Here is a 20,840-nt window from a genome sequence, read left to right as displayed (position 1 = left end):
GGCACGAGGAAACAATTCGGCAGCTCTACCGAGCATTTCATTCAGGAGATGGGGGGCTGTCTGGGGAAGACCCTGTGCATTTCCTCCGTGAAGGAAATACTTTCTTCATTATCTCCTAAAATAAAAGTACCAGGCCGAGATAAAATGGAATTCCCTCTACCTGAATGAATCCCTTCCCAGAGAAGCCGATCATCTAAGGGCCAGAGAACAAGTGTTGTGAATTCTCTCCTGAGAGACTACTGAGGGAGACCACATAAATTCTACCTGAACAAATGGATGATGGACACACTATACTGAAGGTTAGAACAAGAAAATTCATTATTTATCACCCCCACCAGGTGATTTTTACCCCCTCCACCCTGACGCCAAACTCACATATATACTAACACAACTGCTTCCCAACAAAGGCCTCCCGCTTGGGATTTCCAAGAGGGGAAGGGAAGCAATGTCAAAACTCAAGGGAAGGGTAATAGCAACAACAGGAATAATTTCTTGAGGGCTTATTCTATGCCAAGCTATACAGGTGAAAGCAGTATTTCATTTACTCTTTCAGGCAAATGTAGGGTTGATTATAAGAATGATACTGGGGAAGCTAAAAGAGCAAAGAAGCCCCTTCGGAAAGCTTTATTTCAACAAAGTCACATTGTATAGCTCATCCTTCTCATTTTTTCTGAGTTAACATAAGCATTTTCTGTTCCTCCCTATCCATATGAGGGGAGGCCACAAAGAAGACAAGAACACGAGTGTGAACCTCAAAAATCTTATAATCTCCTCATCCCCATTCACTCTGTTTTGGTCTACCCTGTTACCAGCTGTGAGACAATAAAAGGGCATGAATCTCCGTGACTGAAAAATACGTTTTGTTCCAGATGAGTCTCTCAGAGGGGTAGTATAAGATCCATTAGAAAGGTCAAGCAGTTGGTGGGATCATGAATTGGTAAAGATCATTTGACTCCGAATGAGAACACAATGTAGTAATTTAATTGATACCAGCCACCGAAGATTTAGAACGACTTGTATGTGTGTAGTCAGGGTCACAGAACTGCGGGCTGGGGGCCTGGTCCTACAAATTCCATGCACTTTGCTGCACTCTACGCAAGAGCTTATTTCCATTTTCCCTCCCAGCAGGACATTTAACAAGCTACTCAGTGGCAGGCTTCAGTTCTCTGCTACTGTGTCCATCCCCTTCCAACGGCTGCCCCCTCAGCAATGCTGGTTAATGACACCACTTTATTTCAACAGGGGCCCCTCTCATTGTTCACTGGAATTTGAGACATACATTGATACACGTGTTGAGCTCTTTTTTTTTTTTTTTTTGTCCTTTCTCTTTCAGAACACAAATACCACAATGAGTTAGGAGCACAGCAAATTCGCAGAGGAGCCACACTGAGCCTCAGAGAGATGAAGAGTGCTGTCCTGACTCTGGGTGCGACCCTTGTGGGGCACCGCTGAGAATAACTCTGCGGTCACTTTTTCCCTTTAGAGAATAATGCTGAAAAACACCTGATGATACAGTTTTCTTGAGAGTCATAGCAGATCTTTATGTTATTTGAGGTGATTTTCCCTCCATTGTCTAGAGTCCTTACCACAGAATCCTGTGAGAATATGGTCTAAGGATAATGCCCCATTAGCCAGCCTGACCTGATTTCTCCCTGTTTTGGGAACTTTCAGGCCAACCTATAATTTTAAGTCCCTCATATGCTTTTCAGAGTAATTTGGCATCTGCTGAAAGTCATTGTCATTTGAGATAACTGCTTTTCTTTCTATAAAGACAAAAGCAAATGAAAAGACGACAGCGATCTGCCAAAAATGGAGGTCCTTGTGGAGAAGTACTGATAAATCTCCAAATGCTATTCTATCCCTGATGCAGCTCATGCAGCGTCCACCTGCAGCCAGCAATCAACACGCTAAATCTTAGCAATGCAAGGCCACTGGAGAAAAAGAATTTACCTTGGAGTCCAGCTGCTGCATGTATGACCAAAGATACTCTATATTGGCTCCAAAAGGATGGACGTGAAGAAATGTCGAGATGATGCCTGAATTAAAAAGACAAACAGTGGACATTACTGAAAGGCAAATAAGAGTCTGAGTCAAATCATGTCATCCTATCCCAGGGATGGTTTTGTCAGGCTAAGTTATGGTCTCACCATTTTTAATAGCACTCAACAAGCATTCAGTAACAGTCGTTTTGAAGACGACAGTCATAGTAATGTGGCACACAGAACACTCTCTCTCCTGGAATGACACTAGTTAGAAAAGCTAGACTTGGAGATAATTTATAGATGAATAAAGGTATTTCTAAACAAAGACTCCTGGAAGCATTTCAACTACCAATTTTATGCTTGATTTACCAATATAAAATTGTAGTTATTGGGAGGATAAAATTCTCTGCTCTTTCCCTCAGTGGCCTTTGCGGAATGAAAATGGCTCATACAGCTGTGTCAGAGATCACACAGCCTCAGAGTTTCCTGATAATTACAGCTGCTAGTTACAAAAAGTATTTAATCCCTATTCCCTCTAACTGCCACTGAAGGAAACCCAAATCCTTTATTTCCCCCTGGTTGTTTCTGTTGTTTCAACAGAGCCAGCTCACTCTCTCCTTGCTGCTCTAATTTACAAGATCATTGTAAGAGGCCCAGGAATGGATGGTGTGGCTGGAGTCTGATATAAGTCAGAAGTCTTTTCCATTGTGAAAATCAGCTGTCACCATTGTACTGACAAATGAAAGGCTGGGTGTTGGTGTCAGGGCTGAGGTAAATAAAGGCATTACTTTTCTGTCCTCCTTGCTCCTCTATCCAAACTCAAGACTCCATAGACTGAATGCTGCTGTTTGTTATGAAACTGTGTTCAGACTGACATTTTTTAGTTCTCTTTTTAAGCAGGCTTTGAGATGAATTAAGTCTGAGGATAAGCCCTCACATTCTTTACTGGCAAACTCTGATGTTTGAGAGCCAGAGGTCGAAAGAAAGACACACGCTTGTCTGACATGCAGGCAGGATGAGCCCTAGAGGAGCACATCGTTCTTGCCCAGGGTCATCCTGGGAACTGCAGGGTGACCTTGGATTGATCTGGGATAGGGTCTCGTGGCCTCCCGATCTCCTGTGTGGTGCTGAGATGCCCCGGGATGAGTATCAGCATTTGAAGAAAAGTTCCCAGTTGAGCCTTCATCTGAGGACAGAGAACTGAAGGGTCTAGACCACGCTCTCAAAGAAGACGTGTCCTGAGAACACCACTCGTATGAGGTTTATACTGGTTAACAGAGAAATGAGGAAGATGGAAAGAATTCATTATTTCTCTATAACGCTAAGACCTCAGTTTTCAGGGACTGACTTGTTTTTCTTGAGATATGAAGAACTACCATTTTATTCTGAGATCATGTCCCCCCCCCCCTTTTTTTTTTGCCAAACTATCCTTTTATGAAATAATGGCCATAGTAGAAGGTAATAATGGTAGTTTTATTATCTTGAAGTGGCAAACAGCTATTTTAATCTCAAGTGGAACTAACTGCCTTGTCCCCCTCCTACCACTTTATTTGTTAATTTATATTTTAATTTCATAGACCTGGCAACCACTCCTCTGTGTCTTTGGGTTCTCGGATCTGGTGGGGCGGGGGGCACTGTAAGTAGTTCTCTTACTAATGAGTTAAAAATATAGAAGCTCATGCAGGACTTACTTAAAAAAAATAAGTGAGAAGTATTTTTAAAAAATAACACTTATTTGCATTTGTTACGTGGGAGGAAGGGGGCGGCATCCTTAAGGGGAAACTCCAGTTGCAGGCTGGTGAATGGGGGTCTCCCTGCTGTCCCAGGCGGAGGACAAGTGGCGCTATGGTCACTAGGATCACAGGGAGTCCCCAACAAATTGGTAGGTGGGCCCTCCCTTCCCACCTCTATTAGAGGGCAAGACCTCTGGCCTTGTGAGAAGGTGAGGGTGTTCCTTTCTCCTGGCCCACGGACTCTCCGAGGCAGGGAGGGGGGTGCTCCAAGAGAGTGGCTCATAGAGCCATGAGGGGTGCTTCAGGATAGGGGCAGTAGCCCCTTTCTTGGTGGGAGATCTGCTTAGGCAGCAGACCGATCAGCCTTTGGGGTGACAAGGATATGTGTATTTCCCACTGGGTATGGGGGCATCTTAGAAGGCAGAGTTTTGAACAGTCTTGTGGTGCATAAACCACCCCAAGGGCACCAGCAAATAGAGAAAGGCATTTTTTTGTATTAATCTCTCTACTGGACAGGGACTCATCACCATCTCCTAGATAACCCACAGCCTCTTCTATAAATATCCATGGGAGCGTGACGTGAAGTTAAGTGTCTTCAGTAGAATAAGTAGAATGAGTCAGATGAGGATTGGGGTGGGGTATGGGGAAGAAGTTGATAACTTGGCCTAGGAGATGAAGTGCTGAAAAAGAACATTTAGGGATACCAGTAATGGGAGGACCTGGAGCGGCTGCTTTTGTTGTCTCTGTGGACATGCTCCCTCATCCTGGGTGTGTACCCCCAGGGAACTCTGCCCTTAGACAGTCTTTGGGTGTTCTGGTTCAGTATTGGGAATATAGTATACATTTACAATAAATGTATTTTGAATGAATTGATCCTCTAGAACTAAGATTTGCCAGTATACTTGTTTAAAATTTCTACTGTTCTCTTATTGATAAATGGGGATAAATAAGAACCTTAAAAATTGCTACCGTACTAACTGGTGATGTTTAGCAGTCTTTCAAAAATCAGGTAACTTTGAGGCATTATCCACTAGTGATTCCTACCCTTATCCTATTATGGATTCAGGACAGAGCAACCTGAATGTTTTAGACATGGAAACCTTTTTTTTTTTTTTTTTTAAAGATTTTATTTATTTATTTGAGAGAGAGAGAAAGCATGAGCAAGGGGTAGGGGCCGAGGAAGAGGGGGAAGCAGACTCCTCACTGAGCAGGGAGCTCAATGCAGGGCTCAATCCCAGGACCCTGAGATCATGACCTAAGCCAGAGGCAGACTCTTAACCTACTGTGCAACCCAGGTGCCCCAGGCATGGAAACTTTTTATTGAAATTCTTTTGCTCATAAACGTAAGGAGAAAATGCTTATATGATTTCTCTATATCTTTGTAAAATCAGACTAGGAATCCTGACCCAGACATGAATATCTTCCCCTGGACGGTATTCAGAACTGTCACTGTGGTAGCTGATATTAATAAGCCATTCGTTTTTCTTTATAAAAACTGAGCAACTGCCATTAGATTCATTTGGGGCCAAAGTAGGTAATGAAATAAAGCCTTCCCAAGCTTTTCCTATGGATGGCAACTAAGCTATTCAGTACTGCTTGCGCTACAGCAGAAATAGGAAACATTAGTCATATCCTCCCGAGTACTGCGCCCCTCCTATTCCCTACTCCCACCCTGCCTACCGCTGCCCATCACAGTGTCATCACTGCAGAAGCATTAGTCATGCCATCTGAGAAAATGTAGTTCCTAAGCTCTGGTTTTGGATTGCATTCATGGGTGGGGTGAGGTGGGGCTTCCTGAATAATTAACTAAAGCCTCTTTGTAGCTCCTTTAAAAAGAACTGGTATAATTTCGGAGGATGAAAAAGGGCAGGTGGAACTTATGATCTAACGATTAATGCTGCAAACCCAGAAACTGGAGACTGTGTTATGGTCCTCTGGGAGGGACCTAAAAGCTTGGAGAAAAATACACTACCAACTGAACTACCATTACTGAACTGGTGGATCTCCAAAGGGACAGTCACTCCATCACTGTTCTTGGCTGTTTTCATGGAGAAGCAGAAGTCTCCATATTTAAGGATGAGTTTCCCAGCCAGGAAGATACAACTAAGTGTAAGTCACTGATTTAAGAAAACAACAACAAAAAAGGAATAGAGGAGGCTGTCCCTACTCTTGGGCTTTCTGCATATTGCAGGGCCTTAAAAACCGCTTTAGAAAGACCTACAGACCAGCTCTGTACGGCCTGTGGTAGACCCCTCATTAGGAAGGCCCATTTAAACGGGCACATAAAAAAGCATTTTGAGGTTTTTCCATGAAAATCATTGAGTTTATTCCCATTTTTAGACCTGACTAAGATCGAGGAAGTAGCAGCATTAAAATTAGCCAAATGGTGCTAGATTTTCACTGCTTCATTCACTCTTCTTTAAGCGTTTCCTTAGCAGCAATTAGGTGCCAGAGTGCTAGGGACACAGCACTGCACAAGACAGACAAGGCTCTTGCTCTTGGGGAATTTATATTCTAGGTGAGTTACAGGGGATAAACACAAAGATTAAAAATAAAGGAAATATTTTCAGCTAGATAGCGGTAAACATAGCGAAGGAAACCTAACAGGCTTGAGCTTGGTGGAGTGCTACTTTACGCTGAGAAGGGGAGTCAAGGTACATTTTCCTGTGTCAGATGGGAAGGAGCCAGCCACAGTCAGCCCGGGGACAGGTGATTTCAGGTACAGTCAACAGAATGTGCAGGAGACCTGAGGTGGAAATGAACTGGCAGGAACCACCATGGCTGGAGAGTGGTACAGCATGCGTCTAGAGGTAGGTGGGGAGCCAGATCATGTAGGGCCATGTATTATGGCAGAGTAAGGGGTATGGATTAAATCCTAAACATAGCAGGAAACCAACAGAAGAGTTCTAAGTAGGGGCGTGATATATCTGAATTACATTTTAAAATTTTTATTCCAGCTACTGTTTGGTGAGTAGGTGAAAAGGAAACTGGGAGACCATTTAGAAGTGTCTGCACAGGACCTGAAGTGCTAAGTAGTGATTTCAACCAAAGAGGAGAGGGCATTGAAGGTAGGGCTGATGGAATGCATGTGAGTGTTGGCGGGGAGGAGTCCTCAGTATTTGGCCTGAGCAACTGGGTGGGACCATTTTCTCAGACAGGACTATGAGGGGAGGATCATATTCGGGCAGAGAAAAGGGGGAATCAAGAGTTTGGTTTTGGCCCTATTACATTGGAGATGTCCATTTGGATCTAAATGAGGATACCAAATGGCAATTGGAGAGGGTACAAATTTGTGAGTCAGTGGCAATAAAAAGGGATTTGAATAAAAATGCTCAGTGAGATTACGTAGGTAGAGGAGCGTCCTCAAGACTGAACCCTGAAGCAGCACAAAAGTTAGAGGTTAAGCTGAGGAAAACTCATCAATGGGCGTGATCCATAAGAAAGAATGGTGTCATGATAGCTAAGAGAAGAAAGTATTTCTGCTCAGAAGGTGTGAGGAGTCAACTGTGTAAAGTGCAGATGACAAATGGAAGGGTTGAGATTGGCAGTGTGAAGGTCTCTGATCACACTAACAGAACTGCTTCCGTGTGAGGGTGCGAGCCATACTGGAGTGGAGGCTGTGAGTGTAGACAGGTCTTTGGAGAAGTTAGGTTTGCATGGGGAGCAGGGAAATAGCTGTTGGAGTCAAGACAAGTTTTCCTTCTCTTTTGTTTTAAAGGTGTGAGATAGCAGAGTTCGTGTTAATATGCTCAGGGTATGAGCACCTGCTTACGTGTAATATCACCACGTAAGGGGCAGCGCAGCTTTTGTAACAGCCCTCCTAGATTACAGAATAGTGAGTTGAAAAGGACCGTCTGATCAGACCTCCTAACTTTATATGACACGAGAAATTAGATCCACAGTGGATATGTGATTTGTCGTGAATCCAATGCCTGCATCCGCCAGTGCTCAGAATGGGCCTCCCTTGCTGAAGGCTGTTTAGAGATTATCAGGCACTGTGGTTCGTCACAGGGCCAACCCACCCCTCTCCCGTCTTTTTTTCTCTGGTGGCCTCCTATTTAAAACATTTTATTGGTTATCTGTTACGAATAAAATACCAGTTTGTATATTCATTTTGGTCAGATGGAATCCCAGCAGAATATACCCCCCTTCCTCAGGCTATGTGCAGTTTCACTCCAGACTGTCAGCTTGGAAAGTTCTGGCCGAGATGAGCTTATCACTACATCCACAGTGGCTGATTGTCTCCCAGGAAGTTTAGAAAACCCTGAGGCCTGGCAGCTTACTGGGCAAGCGGGCCTCCCAGGGAGTCCTGGGAACCTTGGCTCTGCAGAGGAGCAGCTGTCCCTCTAGACAGTTGTGTCTTGCTGGTAACCAACAGAGGCCTGGCCAGAGGCAGCCTGAATTGTTCTTGTTTCATGTTGCAGCCTACAAGGCTTCCTGGACACTGAACTGGAGAGACAGCAGGGGCGATGCCGTGTGAAATCTGGGCTTCCCCCTAAGCCAGGAGTCTGCACAGTGCTAAAGCGTTCATGGGAATTGGGGAGAGGCTGTGAGTAAGCGGTGGAAGATGGATCAAACACTGGGATTGGTCTTACGCTTCTCAGTGCATTGGGATTCTAAAACGCTTTAATTGTCCAGAAAAGCAGCTTGTTCTGCTAATCTGGTGAGTATGATACTGATCTTGTTTAGTTTTTTTTTTTTTAATTTAAAGAAAAAATAAAAAATGTCTGTCTGTTGGTCTTACTTTAACTAAACCCTTAACACTACATCTGGTCCTTTCAGTACATTGTTCCTTGTGTCTGAATGGGCCTTGACAACTCCCTTATCTATCTGGAGAAATTCTGTGCATCCTTTAGGACTCGTTCAACCGTCCTTTCTTCCAACAAGGCATCTTTAGCGTAAGTAGTCCTTTCTTTGTGTTTCTGATTTTAGTACAAACCATATTTCATTGTCATTAGGTGCTGTCTTTCTCACTAGTCTATGAACTTCTTGAGGGAAGAGACGATCTGATCACTAGCATCGGTGAACACGGGTTTGGACCTATGGCAGGCCAGTAGTTCGTAGAGCCTGGTCCCATTACTGCCTGTTCAAGCATCACCCTGGATGTTAGTTTTACAATAAACACAATCTGTGTATGTGGGGCCAGAGAGTCCGCCTTTTAAACAGGCTGCCCAGACGATTCTTTCCCAGAATGAAGCCTGGTAATTTTTATAGCAGGCTCTTGACAAATGTTTGTTGATTTATTGATATGGACATTTGTGTCTTGGAAACAAGATTTAGGTCAATGACTCATTCTTTATGGTCAGTAGCTTTCAGAGAAGCACACACTTTCCAGATTACTTTTCTCAGGTGCAGCCTAAATGTAGCCTCAACTCCATTCACTGAAAAACACCAAAACATCACCATTTAACCTTCTTTAAGTGCATTTCTCCACGTTCCTTTCATTTGCTTCCTAATACCCATGTATTAGGGGGGAACATTCTCGCTCAGATAGAGACTAGTTGTGCACAGATGCATGAACGGGTGATAGTGATAGAAGTGGGGGGGTTTGACAGGAAGCAGCTGGTTCCTAGTAATATGTATCTGTAATATGTATGTCCTGATCTGTAGAGGAATCAGGGTGATCTGTAGTTTGACTTATCATTAAGAGTAACGGGGCCTGGGGGAATTTTGAAGAACAGATACTTTTTATAAATAAAGTTGTTGAGAAGGTTTGGACTATATCTGGATGGGATTTACAGTGATGACTAGCATTGACAGTGTGCCAGTCAGGGCTGCTAGGATTGGAAATCTACTGTATTAGAATTACTGAAAAAGAAAGAGAACATGGAGTGAGTGATACAGACCCAGAGTTAAAGTGTTAGGAAAAAACTCAGAAGAGATGCTATCAATAGAAATTTTTTTTTATCCATTCTTCATAACAGTAGCCAGTGGTTTCCAAAGTTTCTGTTCCATACAGGTTCAGTGCCTGCCAAATCCAATGTGTAGGCCATATGTGAAGTGGACAAGGAGCTTTGGCCTAGACACTAGGCAACATCACTGACCTAATGTGTAATTACTACAGAGCTGTGAGCTGTAAAATAGTACCCTGCATTGCCCTCTGTAAAAAATATGTTAACCTCTCTTTCCAAGCATTGGTTATAAAATAATCCAGAAATCACAATAATAAAGTGCTTTCTAAGGGCCGAGTTGGAAGATAGTACTTGGTGCCCATTAATCTCAAGCAGAAAGTTTGGCAGAATGGCTGACCTCTCAAGGGACTCAGGATCCAAATCTACAAAACCCCAATAGTATCTATGGAATCCCACCAATCTTCTGTTAGGTTTACCTGCCTTATATCTTACAGACTCCAGTTCTTTAAAAAGGGACAATAGAATGTGTAGAAGAATACCTACTCTTGCCCAGATAGATTAGTATAACAGTAATCACAAATAATTGGGATTGCTTGTGGTTTAGAAAGTTCTAGCCTCAGTTTTATGTTCTCTGTATTCCAGATTTGGATAGCTTATTTCTCACTCCTGGCTTCTCTTCCGGGAAGTCAAGATTTATGCCACTGTGCATTTTTATATAACATTTGTGTGTCCCAAGAGGGTGTTATCTGAATATATTTGCATATGGCATATACTATAGGTACCCAGAGGGGATGAAAGTTTTGCTAATTATTTCCAGTTCAAGGGAGATTTCTGCTGGGTTGCTGGCCTTCGAGGCTGACTTACAGCAGGCCCTCTCTACCCTCTATGTGCTTAATTATTCTGAGGGAAGATTCCGGGGACATTGCAAAGAGTATTCCTGACCTCTCTAGATATATCAGAAGTCCAGGGGAACTCACAGTGTCATTCTGCTTACAAGTATTCTTCAGAAAAGAGTAGCCCCAGCACCAGAAACTCCTTTCTCTGTCTGGCCTGGTCCAAAGCAGGTTGGGACCCATATTCTGTCATTCTGTCCTTGTGACAGCCCTCATCTAGATTCCAGAAGCTGCATGAGAAGTCTTTTTGGTCCCAACATTCAGCGTTCTACAAAGGACGAATGGCCAAACGCAATTAGCAGAGAGGCATACCGAATGGCAGGATCCATTTGCCAGTCTTGGAAACTCTTTTCAACCTCAGAGTTCCTCTGAATGATAATTCTCTCTGTGACTACCAAAGGGTAAGTACCTCGGTATTTGTGGGGAGGGTCTGGATAGGAAATCACATCTCATTTAAAACTTCCATTAAGGATGTTATTCTGTATGTTGGTAAATTGAACACCAATAAAAAATAAATGTATTAAAAAAAATAAAACCTCCATTAAGGTTGAATAAGATAAAATACCAAGGTATAGAGGTAATGAAGGGGGAAAAAACCTCCCAAGTTTATTTCAATAAAAGACTTGAGTTTCTAGCTTCCATTCTACCTAAACTTTGTCATATACTGATCAAAAGGAGTGTCAAATGCTAATATAGGTAAACCAGTTCAAAAGACCAAAAATGAGAGGGAAAATCTTGGAAAATTCAGAATTGGTTGTGCCTACTTTTTATTAAAGATTCTAACTTACTAAATTTTTTCTAGTACACTTGAATTTTTTAATACTAAAGGACCTCATGTTATAAAGGTAACCTCCTATCTACTCCTATTAACCTGTGGTGTGTAAAGTAGGTCATTTCTTAAATTTTGAAATAGCTGAAAAAAAGTGTGTGTGTGTAGTAACTATTTAGGAGACACTGTAAGTGAACTGTGTTCTCCAAGTAGAACATACAAGGAGAAGCAATCTTTAGTGAGATTCATTCCCATTTTTTAAAGCTTCAAATGGTATTACTCATGCTTAAAGAGGGGACGTTTACTGCTGATCATCATGTGCTTTTGTTCATACCCTAAAATCATGGGGGACCTCACAACTTTGTCACACTGAGCAAAACAGAAACAGTTGTCAGAGTTTGACATGTTTTCCAAAAGAAGAAAAATCTGGTTGCCAACTACATATGGGTTCATTTTGGGTTCCTGGAACTGATAACACATCAACATGTCTTATGAAACTTGTGCATGGCATGTTATTACAGCTGTATATCATCAGAGAGAAAAAATAATTGGTTTTCCTTAGAGTATCTCTAAGTTGATGTCATATTCAATAACCCTGTAGTTGAAAAATCTATATATGATGGATGAAGTTTGGACTATCTTCAATTTAATTCCTCCTGTGCCAGCTTCTACAGGCCCTGGCATACTGTCATTTTGAGGTGAGTGCATGCATTATTTAAAAAATGCAACCAGGTGCTACTTCTGCCAGAATATCAACTATAGAAGAACAATTTGTCTCACATGTACAACAGCCTCATTCTTCACTCTTAACTGTGCCAAGGAAGAGCCAGTTTAAACTTGGAACCCCACGCCAGGGTCAGTGCCAAGGCGCAGCTTGTATCAATGCTGTGCATTACAGACTGAGGAGGACAGCTTCTCCTTCTCAAGAGCGAGGACTTTGGAGATAACTCTTAAACATACTTCTAAAGTGGGTTCCCAGACACATCATCAGCCTATCCTCATCAAGAACTCTTCCTTGTGAGAATAAGTACTCGTTCTCAATCTGCTCATGAGGACTCTCAAAAGAGACCATTTAGAGCTTTGTTTTTGGTCCAGACCAAAAAAAACAAAACAAAACAACCAACCTAGATGTATTTTGTGGGGCAAATAAAGAATAAATTTTTCCTTTCTTTCCCCTTCCTTAGTGGCCAGGTTGTTTTATTTATCTTGGTTAAATGAATCCAAGCTTGGGCAGGGAAGCCTGGATTAGCATAGCAGTGGTAGTCCAGATGTCCCTATATCATCAACATTACAGGGCTGACCTCAGGATGAAGCTTCTCTTGAGTCTGGGGATCTGGCTTGATTTGGAACTTTTGGACTGGACACAACGTGGCCATCAGTTGGAAGTGGTGTGTCCAAAGTTTGGAATTCAGATTTGTAACATCTGAGATGCAAAATAATCTGTCTTCTTGTAATGAGTTTTATGTTGTACAACCAACTACTTTACATGATTACAGTATAGCAAAACCCTTTGGTTTTTATGTCCCTAATTTGAAGTTTAAGTATAATATGTTCTTGACAACGTTAAATATTATTTAAGATAAATAGATGAGGAAAACAATTTCCTTACCGATGAGCAGAGCTTCTTTCTCTGATTTTAAGCCTTGGCTTCTTTTTTCAATATTGTTTTCTCGGTCTTGGTTGACCAGTGCGACTGTCAACACATTGATTTCCTATGAAGTTAAAAACAGAAACCATATAGGAATGCATGTAGATTTTGTACATTTCAATAAAAGCCACCAGGTCTTTTCAACTCTAAAAAAAAAAAGGTCATCACTTCCATTTATAACTGAACATCAGCTTTTATAAGTAATTGATCTATGTGCCCAAAAATAGAAAGTAATACTAAAATTTAGCCTCCTGGCTGTTACTCCCAGAAAACCAAGTAACTATGCAAAAGTGGCAAATTTGGCATAAATTATCTTTTGTTCATGTTTTGATTAAACTCTGTTAGCAAAAAATATTTGATTATAGCTACTTTAACATGTTTTTATTTCAAATATAAAAAACTTCTCCCAAAACATGCACAAAACTGATTTATAATACTATGCTAGTAACTTGTATGAGTGTTTGGCGGAAATAGGGCCTATTGGGAAGGTGAGATAGGATTGTTATTAGAAGTGTTTACGTTGAATAAGTATATGTCCTTATACACAACTGTGAAAGGTAGATAAAGCGAAGGTTGAGAAATTCTTTTCTTTGGAAACTAAAAATGAAGAATTATACAACAAACCAATAATATGTGGAACACTGAAGTTGAACTATTTTTAGTTCTATGGTCTTTTTTTATTTAGAGTCAAAGAAAAATATTTGACTCCTATTCTCCCAGACCTGGTATTAGGGCTCAAAATGGAGAATGAGATAATAGAAAATCAAATGTAATGATCAGAGACATACATATTTGGGATAGAATCATTAGGGTAGTTGAGTTTCAGAGGAAGATTTCTCACTGAAAGTTATCAAAGAAGGATGAGCATATTGAGCAAACAGTTGAGGATACTCTATCAGATGATACCACAAGGCTAGATGTTCTAGAGATTAGTAGTAGGGTGGGGCGAAGGAGAACTTAGAAGGTCTGGGCAAAAGGTTTGGCAGTTGTTATCAGGACTAGAACTGATTATAGGGATAGATATTGATCCAGTTAATACAAATAAAAATTGGTCAGATAAAGGACATCTAGGAAATAAAAAGCACAAACTCCATCTGAAGGCATTCAAATAAAAGAAAAAAATAACTTCAGTGTGTGTCAATCACAAAAGTTCTATGAGCTGAATTTAACCTCTGAGCTGCTACTTTGTAAATCTGGGGTAATTAAAAATTGCCAGGAATGAACACTCTTCTAAGAAATTGCAATCGGCAGTATTTGGTGAGCATTTTGGAGGTTTGTCTAAAGGTCAGACTTACCTGCTGAAGTTGGAGTAAGAAATGAAGATGGGTGTAAGATAAAGATAGATCAGAGGAAGATGCTGGTTGGCTAAGAGGGTACTAGTGAGGCCTGAGGCTGATAGTGGGCATATACCCATGAGACAGTTGTCAGGAAGGGTTTAAGGAATGGTCCATATAGTGAGGCTGGAGACAGCTGGACATAAAAGACCATTAGAGATGAAAGATGTTCTTATATATCTAAAAAGGGATCTTGGGGAGTGTTGTTGGTTGAACGTCTGCTTTTGGCTCAGGGTGTGATCCTGGGGTTGAGTCCCAGATCAGGCTCCCTGCAGCGAGCCTGCTTCGTCCTCTTCCTGTGTCTCTGCCTCTCTCTATGCCTCTCATAAATAAGTAAATAAAATGTTTTTTTAAAAAGGGCAGATTCTTGGGAACCACCCCAGAAGGAAAAACACAATTCAGAAGTTTAAAACCAAACAAACAGTGATTTATGTAGAGGAGCTCAGAAGAGGAGTTAGAGGAAAGGTATAGGAATTCCCACTGTAATTAAATAAAATAGGGATGTGTTTTAAGAGCTAGAAGAGGTCTAGGAGGAAAGAGATGGAAGATATTACCTAGAATGATGATAGTATCATTTAAGAGATAATGAACCTGAGGGGCGAATGGAAACAGTACCTCCCAAGAAAAGGTGATCTGTTCACAGTCTGGATGGTAATTGGAGCCAAATGAAATTACTGAGAAGAGTTTATCAGACATCAGGCCCACATTAACTGACAAAACTGAGTGGTGTCCTGGAGCCATCACCCAGTTGAGGATCCAGGTTTAGTAAGGGAGAAGGACCATGGAGGGAAGGCTGTTAGTATGTGAGGAACAGTCACAGGGGAAGAATAGACAGAGACGGCTCAAGGGTCTTATCAGGCACTTGTCCCATATTCAAAGCTGGAAGGGGACATTGAGCAGGTCACAACAAATTCTCCAGGGAGCCAGAAAGGGCTTACCACTGACTCTTACTTTGATAACGACTTAGGGTTGGGTAAATGGGGACGGAAAGAGAGATGAGTCCTGGAAAATATCTTAGAAATCGACTATTGCAGCATGTGCTCTGCTGACCACAAGTGATGTTCTCCTACATGGTCACTGTCAGTGACTGTGAAGCAGACACCCCTCTCTTTAAGGCTTTAACAGCAGTCCACGAGGCCAGGGCCCCAGTGGTAACTGTGGGTTCTGCCCGGGGTGGATATGGTGGTGCTTTTCTGCCTCCTTCCCCAGGGCCCAGAACTATCTTGGGAAGTGGTACAGGGCCTAAAGAAGGCAGTCAGGCAGGCTCCAAGTAGTGTTGGAAGGTTGTAAGAAAATTCTCGTTTCCATTATAGTGCAAGGTGTGTCCAAGTGCACCGGGAGACCTGGGTCCACCAGGTCATTAGTGACATGGGCCAACCTGTGTCCACTCAAAAGCATTACTACTGACCAAGTGCCCTGGATCCTAAGCCAGTCGCAGGCTTGGTGATACCAAGGTGCAGACTTGGAGGTTCTGGCAAGATGGCAACATAGGAAGACTCTGAACTTCCCTCCTCCAGGGAACACCCCACATTATACTTATTGATAGAACAATTCCTCCTGAAGAACAACTAAGGCCTGACTGAACAGCTTCTACATAACAAGAGAGAGAATGGGAAGAGAGAGCAGTGAGAGGGTAAAGAAGGGAGCGCCTACCCCCACGCTGTGACTGGCAGTGGGTAGGGAAAGAACTGAAGGACCTGGAACTGATTCCTCACAAATTGGACACAGAAAAAAAGCCATTGCTTAAAAAGAGTGACTAGCATATAAAAGAGCCAGCCCTTGAACTCCACCAAATGGTGGAAGAGCTATGGGAACACTCTCTGGGTCCCAGAGACTGGAGAACAAGATGGTTTCCGCTCCCCCCTCCACCTTAAAAGCAGAGACCAGAATCTAGTCCAGTCACCATAGCTGGCTGGCCACCTCAGCAAGTCCCAGGACCCCTGGGCAAACACCAGCCTCAGATGCACTGGGGCACAGAAAAAAGCCATGGTTTATTTTTTTATTTTATTTTTATTTTAATTTTTTTAAAATTTATTTATGATAGGCACACAGCGAGAGACACAGGCAGAGGAAGAAGCAGGCTCCATGCACCGGGAGCCTGACGTGGGATTCGATCCCGGGTCTCCAGGATCACGCCCTGGGCCAAAGGCAGGCGCTAAACCGCTGTGCCACCCAGGGATCCCAAAAGCCATGGTTTAAAAATAGCAACTAGCCTATAGAAAATCCAGCTCTAGAACTCTGCCAAATGGTAGGGGTAGTTGCTGGAGTGCTCTGTGGGTAGGAGGGGCTGATAAACACCATCTAGTCTCACTACCCATCCCACACACCTTGAAAGCACTGAATGATGCAAAGTCCAAGTGGCCTCACTGGCCTACTACCTCCGTGAGCTCTGGATCCCGAGCCCACACCAGTACCAGCCAGCCCACCAAGGCAGCCACAGGGCGCTGCACACTAGAACACGTTTAGTTAGCATTCACCACAGCCCTAGCCTTCATGCCAAGGCTGCAACAGAAAGCACCAGAACATTCAAAACCCCCACCACTTTGGCTTCAGATGGCTTGCTAGGGCACCTCCGATGTAGAGTGTTATAGAACCTTTCGTCTGACATCTGCTTGAGCGACAACTGCCCTGCCAGGGCCCTCAGCCCATGCCTGTATCTGTTCCAGTCATCACATCAGGGCACCCCTGTACAGAGCACCACAAAACACTGCTACCCAAACTGGCTTTGGCTCCAGTTGCCTGGCCAGGGAGCCCCCTGCAATAAGTCCCCAGAGACATCCCAGTTGGCACCTAATTTAGGTACAGCCGTCATCCTGGGGTTGCCCTCAGTGTGGAGAGCTCCAGGACAAACTGGCTCGCACCTGCTTCAGCCGGCCTGCCAGGGGATATTTTGTGTAGTCAGTTCAGGGACCACACTATCCTGTGTCCAGTTTAGCTTTTGCTGTCCTGTCAGGGTGCCCCCTGCACAGAATGCCTGGAAAACCTATTGGCCTATACCCTGCCTCAACTCCATCTACTCCTTCAGCACATCTTCTGTGCTGAGAGTCCTGGAACATCCCAGTTTACATTCACTTGAGCTTCAGCTAGCCTGCCAATGTGCCCTCTGTGCCAGGTCCCCCTGGCCTGCACCTGCACTTTAGTTTCAGCTATTCTATCTGGGCATTCTCTGTGTAGACAACTCAGAGAACTCCCAGCAAGCACACTGCTTTGGCTCCAGCCACCCTGCCAGGATACCACTTGCACAGAGTTCCCTGAATACCTTAGATTGTGCTCATTTCAGCTTAAGCTGTCCAGTCAGGGTGCCCCCTATGTGGAAAGCCCTCGAACCCATAGCCTGTGCCAGCCACAGCTCAAGCCAACCAGCAAACATCACCAAGGACACAGAGGATAACCATATACAAGATGATTCCTTCAAGTTTAGGAGAAGTAACTGTTCATCTAATCCACAGAAACAGAAAGTTAAGCAAAATGGGGAGATGGAGGAATGTGCTCCAAGATAACAGTACAAAGCCTCACAAAAAGAACTAACTGAAATGGAGATAAGCAATATGCCTGATAAGGAGTTTAAAGTAATGAACATAAAAATGGTCACTGGGCTAGAGAGAAGAGTAGAAAAATCCAGTGAGGCCTTCAATAAAGAGATAGAAATGAAACTATAACAAAGAACCAATCAGAATCGAAGAACACAATAACTAATAAAATGGTAGATGGAATCAACAGTAGATTATCAGATGCAGGAGAATGTATCAGTGATTTGAAAGGGTAATGGAAAGCACACAAGCTGAAGAGCAAAAGAGGATAAAAATTTAAAAAATCCAGTAGGTTAAGGGATCACAACATGGAGCAAACAAACATTTGCATTCTAGGAGTCCCTGCAGGAGAGAGAGAGAGAAGGGGGTAGAAATAATAGCCAAAAATTTCCCTAACCTAGGGAAGGAAACAGACATCTAGGTCCAAGAAGCATAGTGCATTTCAAATAAGATGAACTCCAGGAGCTCCACACCCTGACACATAATGTCAAAGGTAAAGAGAATTTTAAAACAGCAAGAGAAAAGCAAAAGTTACCTACAAAGGAAAACATGCAAAGACTGTCAGCTAAATTTTTTTGTTTGTTTGTTTGTTTTTTGCAGACTTTGCAGGCCCGAATGCAGGGGTGTGGTATATTGAAAGTGCTGAAAGGGAAAAACCTGCAACTAAAAATACTCTACCTGGCAAGATTATGATTCAGATTTGAAAGAGAGAGAGAGAGAGAGAGAGAGAGAGAGAAAGAGAAATAGAGTTTCCTAGACAAAAGATAAGGGAATTTATCACCACTAAGTGAACCTTACAAGAAATATTAAAGGGACTTCTTTAAGTGGAAAAGAAATGGTCATATGAGATGTAATAAAATACAAATAAAAAGATATATGACAAGATATACATAAAATATGGAGAAGGGAGTAAAACAGGAAGCAAAGTGGGAAAAAATTTTTTTCTTTTCTTTAAGAATGGGCCTGAACTTAAATGACCATCAGATTAATATAGACTGCTAGTTACTTAGGACATTATATATAAACCTCTTGGTTACCACAAGCCCAAAACCTGTAAGAGATATACAAAAAATAGAGAGAAGCCAAACAACACTATAGAAACTAATCAATCACAAAAAGACCAAGAGAAGAAACAGAAGAGCTACAAAAACAACCAGAAAACAAACAACAAGGTGACAAGTACGTATCTGTCAATTAATGTCAATGGCCTAAATGTTCCAATAAAAAGCACAGCGTGGTACAATGTATAAAAAAATCAAGACCACCTATATGCTGTCTATAAGAGACTTACCTCCTACCTACAGAAGATAGGAACACATATAGAATGGAAGTGAAGGGGATAGAAAAACATTTACCATGCAAATCAAAGCAAAAAACCCCCAACAGAACTGGGGCAACAATAGACAATAGACTTTAAAACAAAGACTTTTCACAAGAGACAAGGGCATTCCATAATGATAAAGAGATCCATGCAACAAGAGACTATAACAGTTGTAAATATCTACACACCCAACACTGGGGCACCTAAATACATAAAGCAATGTTAGTGAACATAAAGAGAGACACTGATGGTAATACAATAATAGTAGGGGACTTTAACACCCCACTCACATCAATGGATATTATCCAGGCAGAAAAACCAATAAAGATCAGTGTCATTGAATGTTACCTAAGACCAGATGGACATAATAATATATACAGAATATCATCCAAAAACAAGAGAATATGCATTTTTGGGGCACCTGGGTGGCTCAGTTAAGTGTCTGCCTTTGGCTTGGGTCATGATCTTGGAGTTCCAGGATTGAGCCCTGTGTTGGGCTCCCTGCTCAGCAGGGAAAAGCTCAACCTGCTTCTCCCCTCCCTCTGCTTCTCTGCATAGCTCATGCTTGCTTTCTCTCTCTCTCTCTCTCTTTTTCTCATTCCCTCTCAAATACAATATTTTTTTTCTCAAATACAATCTTAAAAATTCAAAAACAAGAGAACACATTCTTTTCCTTAAGTGCACAAGCAGTATTCTCCAAAATAGATTTTGTTAGGTCACAAACAAGTCTCAACAAATTTAAGATTAAAGTCATACTCTGAATCTTTTCTGACAACAATAGTATGCAATTGGAAATAAATCACAAGAAAAACCCTGGGGAAAACATAAACACATGGAAGCTAAACAACAGGGTAATAAACAACCAATGGGTCAGTGAAGCAATCAAAGAAGAAATAAAAAATTACATAGAGACAAGTAAAAATGAAAACACAGTAGTCTAAAATCTTTGGGATGCATTGAAAAACAGTTCTAAGAAGGAAACAGTGTACAGGCTGGCCTCTAGAAACAAGAAAAAACTCAAACAATCTGACCTTATGTCTAAAGAAATTAGAAAAAAGAACAAAGCCCAACGTGAGTAGAGGTAAGGACATAATAAAGATCAGGGCAGAAATAAATAACACAGAGACTAAACTTAATGAATGAATGAAACCAAGAGCTGTTTTTTTTTTTTGAAAAGATAAAATTGATAAACCCTTAGCCAGACTCATCAAGAAAAAAAAGAGGGGCTTCTGGGTGTCTCAGTTGGTTAAATGTCTGCCTTCAGCTCAGATCATGATCCCAGTGTCCGGGAATTGAGCCCCACATTGGACTCCCTGCTCAGCAGGAGAGTTTGCTGCTTTCTCTCTCTGTACTGCCTCCTTCACTCACTCTCCTTCTCAAATAAATAAAATCTTTTAAAAAAGAGATAAAAAGGACCCAAATAAGTAAAATCCATGAGAGAGAAGAAAGATCTTCCATCACAGAGATAAAAAGGCAATGAAGAGAATACTGTGAAAAATTATATGCCAACAAATTGGACAACCTAGAAAAAATGGATAATTTCTAGAAACAATATCTTTTAAGACCGAACCAAGAAGAAATAGAAAATGTGAACAGACCAATTACTAGTAACAAAATTGAATTGGGAATCAAGAAACTACCAAAAAGTAGAGGACTAGCAGCAGATGGACTCATAGATGAATTCTACCAAACATTTAAGTAAGAGTTAATATATATTCTCCTGAAACTATTCCATAAAATCAAAAGAGGAAGGAAAGCTTCCAAATGTATTCTCTGAG

At 42.0% G+C, this 20,840-nt stretch overlaps 1 protein-coding gene and 1 long non-coding RNA gene across 12 annotated transcripts in view; one reads left to right on the top strand and one right to left on the bottom strand.

The window, feature by feature from the left end:
• ENOX1 (ecto-NOX disulfide-thiol exchanger 1) overlaps window positions 1-20,840 on the bottom strand; it is a 551,124-nt gene that overhangs the window by 9,695 nt on the left and 520,589 nt on the right. For all 10 annotated transcript variants that reach the window (XM_025478196.3, XM_025478197.3, XM_035704332.2 and 7 more), the window contains 2 exons: window positions 12,839-12,941; window positions 1,951-2,036 (listed from right to left, as the gene is read on the bottom strand). In XM_025478196.3, coding sequence (XP_025333981.1) covers window positions 1,951-2,036; window positions 12,839-12,941 — 189 coding nt within the window. The remainder of the gene's footprint in view (window positions 1-1,950; window positions 2,037-12,838; window positions 12,942-20,840) is intronic.
• The window catches only part of LOC112678845 (uncharacterized), a 48,670-nt gene that overhangs the window by 13,109 nt on the left and 14,721 nt on the right, over window positions 1-20,840 (top strand). For both annotated transcript variants that reach the window (XR_003147910.3, XR_007404838.1), the window contains 6 exons: window positions 2-299; window positions 1,334-5,824; window positions 6,673-6,783; window positions 8,140-8,378; window positions 8,498-8,613; window positions 10,670-10,861. This is a non-coding gene — a long non-coding RNA (uncharacterized LOC112678845). The remainder of the gene's footprint in view (window position 1; window positions 300-1,333; window positions 5,825-6,672; window positions 6,784-8,139; window positions 8,379-8,497; window positions 8,614-10,669; window positions 10,862-20,840) is intronic.

Source organism: Canis lupus, chromosome 22 (genome assembly GCF_003254725.2).
Source record: "Canis lupus dingo isolate Sandy chromosome 22, ASM325472v2, whole genome shotgun sequence".
Taxonomy (NCBI): Eukaryota; Metazoa; Chordata; class Mammalia; order Carnivora; family Canidae; genus Canis; species Canis lupus.
Note: the sequence above shows the minus strand (reverse complement) of the source record. Positions and strands in the feature narration are given on the sequence as shown.